The 2,155-nt window shown below is 37.4% G+C and overlaps 1 protein-coding gene across 1 annotated transcript; it reads right to left on the reverse strand.

Moving 5' to 3' along the window:
- Positions 1-824: 824 nt before the first annotated feature.
- Positions 825-1,175, reverse strand: LOC132272675 (uncharacterized mitochondrial protein AtMg00820-like). Its single transcript, XM_059773776.1, has one exon. It carries the CDS (start codon positions 1,173-1,175, stop codon positions 825-827), a length of 351 nt encoding a protein of 116 aa, XP_059629759.1.
- Between the last annotated feature and the right edge of the window lie 980 nt (positions 1,176-2,155).

Genomic DNA, 2,155 nt, shown 5'->3' on the forward strand with positions numbered 1-2,155 from the left:
CCTACAAAGGTAAAGTAACCAGAGGTAGATCGCCTATTATCCACGGCACCGGCCCAATCAACATCAGTATATGCATCTATGCTTTGATAATCTGAGTTCTTAGTGAATAAGATTCCCTTTCCAGGAGCAGATTTTAAATACCTCAAAATACATATAATTGCATTCATATGTTACTCTCCAGGATTATGCATAAACTGACTGACAATACTTAATACATAGGTTAGATCTGGTCTTGTATATGCTAAGTACATCAATCTCCCTACAAGTCTTTGGTATCTTCCATTATCAGTTGGTACTTGGTTGGACTTAATGCACTACTTTAAACCTTCCTCCACTAGTGTATCAATTGGTTGACATGCTGACATACCAGTCTCTTGTAAGAGATCTAAGGCATATTTTCTTTGGGATAGAAATATTCCTTTATTGGATCGGGATACTTCAATCCTAAGAAAATATTTCAAAGGGCCTAGGTCTTTCATTTCAAATTCTCTAGACAAGTAAATCTGTAGGGCTTTCCTTTCTTCAGAATCATTCCCTGTAACCACCATGTCATCCACATATACAATAAATACAGTGATTTTACCCTGCTATTTTTTGAGGAATAGAGTATAATCTCAATTGCTTTGATGATAGCCAAATGCTCTCTCATAAACTTTATGAATCTTCCAAACCAAGCTCTCGGAGATTACTTCAATCCATACAACGATTTCTTTAGTCTGCACACCTTCTGACTTTGCCTCTTGGGTATCATGCACCCAGGCAGGAGATCTATGTAGACTTCTTTACATAATTCACCTTGCAAAAAAAACATTCTTTACATCGAACTATTGCAATGGCCAATCCAAATTCACAGCTAAAGACAATAGAACACAAATTTTGTTGATTTTGGCTGTAAATGTCTCTTTGTAATCGATCTTGTAGGTTTGAGTGTACCGCTTAGCCACTAGTCTCGCTTTAAAGCATTCAATTGTGCCATTAGCTTTGTACTTTACACTGCAAATCCACTGACATCCAATTGTTTTCTTTCCTGGTGGGAGATCAACAAGTTCCCAAGTTTCATTCTTCTGCAAGGATTTCATCTCCTCGTTCATAGCTGCTTTCCACTTGGGGTCAACTAAGGCTTTCTGCACACTGTTAGGAATAAATACACTAGACAATTGCTTCACAAATGACATATTTGATTCAGACAAACGATGGTTATACACATAATGACTCATAGGAGATTTGACTTTACTAGAAAGCTTGGGCTCATATGTGGGTTTAGGAATACCTCTGGTGTGACCCTGTGGCAACTATCTTCTGTGTGGGTCAGGAACATCTTCAGAAAACGATTGGTTTGGTATGTCGAACGGAATTGGAGGCGGACTAACTTCTTGAGGTGGACTTGTTTTTTCTAAAATAATTCCATACAATTTTAATGTTAGATGCTCTGAGTGCAATTCTATAATATTCTATCCTTGGCAATTTAATTTCACTCTGGACCACTCCTAAACCATCTATCATAGTATTTAATCTCCATTAAAAACATAGGAAATCAACCACCATGAAGCTTTATCACTGAAAAATGGAAAATAATCAAACAGAACGTAAAAACACTAAAGAGAACAACATGGAGCAGGCTCCAAAATCTTGGAGCCACCTCCATTAACCTTGGAGCCGCCTCCATAGGTCTTGGAGCCACCTCCAAACCAAGAAGAGTCGGCTCCAATCCAAAGAAGAGCCGGTTCTCTCCCTCCTCTGCCTCGTTTTTCTTCTTCAGTCGTCGTCTACACCTCCGGCACTTCACAGTTTAGGTTCCCAGAGATTTTAACTTAGTCCCAGTAGATTCCAACCCTTGTTTCAGTCCTTATTATATTACTAATATGGATTAAAGAGAGAACTATACAAGAAAGTTTCAAATTGAAACAGTTTAACAAATGTAAAACAGATTCTGTTATAATTAAAATTTTAACCAAGGAAACATATAACATTTTTTGTTTTAAACATGTAATTCATCCTGAAATTATTTAAGCATGCAAAGAACACGAAGCCTAAGGGAGAAAGTTAAGACAGAACTTGCCTTTGAGATCTTTGTTCAAAATCTCTACGCCGTCTTCTAAGTTCTCCGGTGAACTCAAATATTGTAAAACTTCCTCTGTTTCTCTCTCTGCTATTT

The sequence above is a fragment of the Cornus florida genome, unplaced genomic scaffold, assembly GCF_030987335.1.
Source record: "Cornus florida cultivar Cherokee Brave unplaced genomic scaffold, ASM3098733v1 CherokeeBrave_3.0.0_Hap2_Chr09, whole genome shotgun sequence".
NCBI classification, from domain to species: Eukaryota; Viridiplantae; Streptophyta; class Magnoliopsida; order Cornales; family Cornaceae; genus Cornus; species Cornus florida.

Bases quoted from the DNA above. Each gene is read 5' to 3' on its own strand.
- LOC132272675 (XM_059773776.1), bottom strand. From the start codon at position 1,175: ATGTCATTTGTGAAGCAATTGTCTAGTGTATTTATTCCTAACAGTGTG.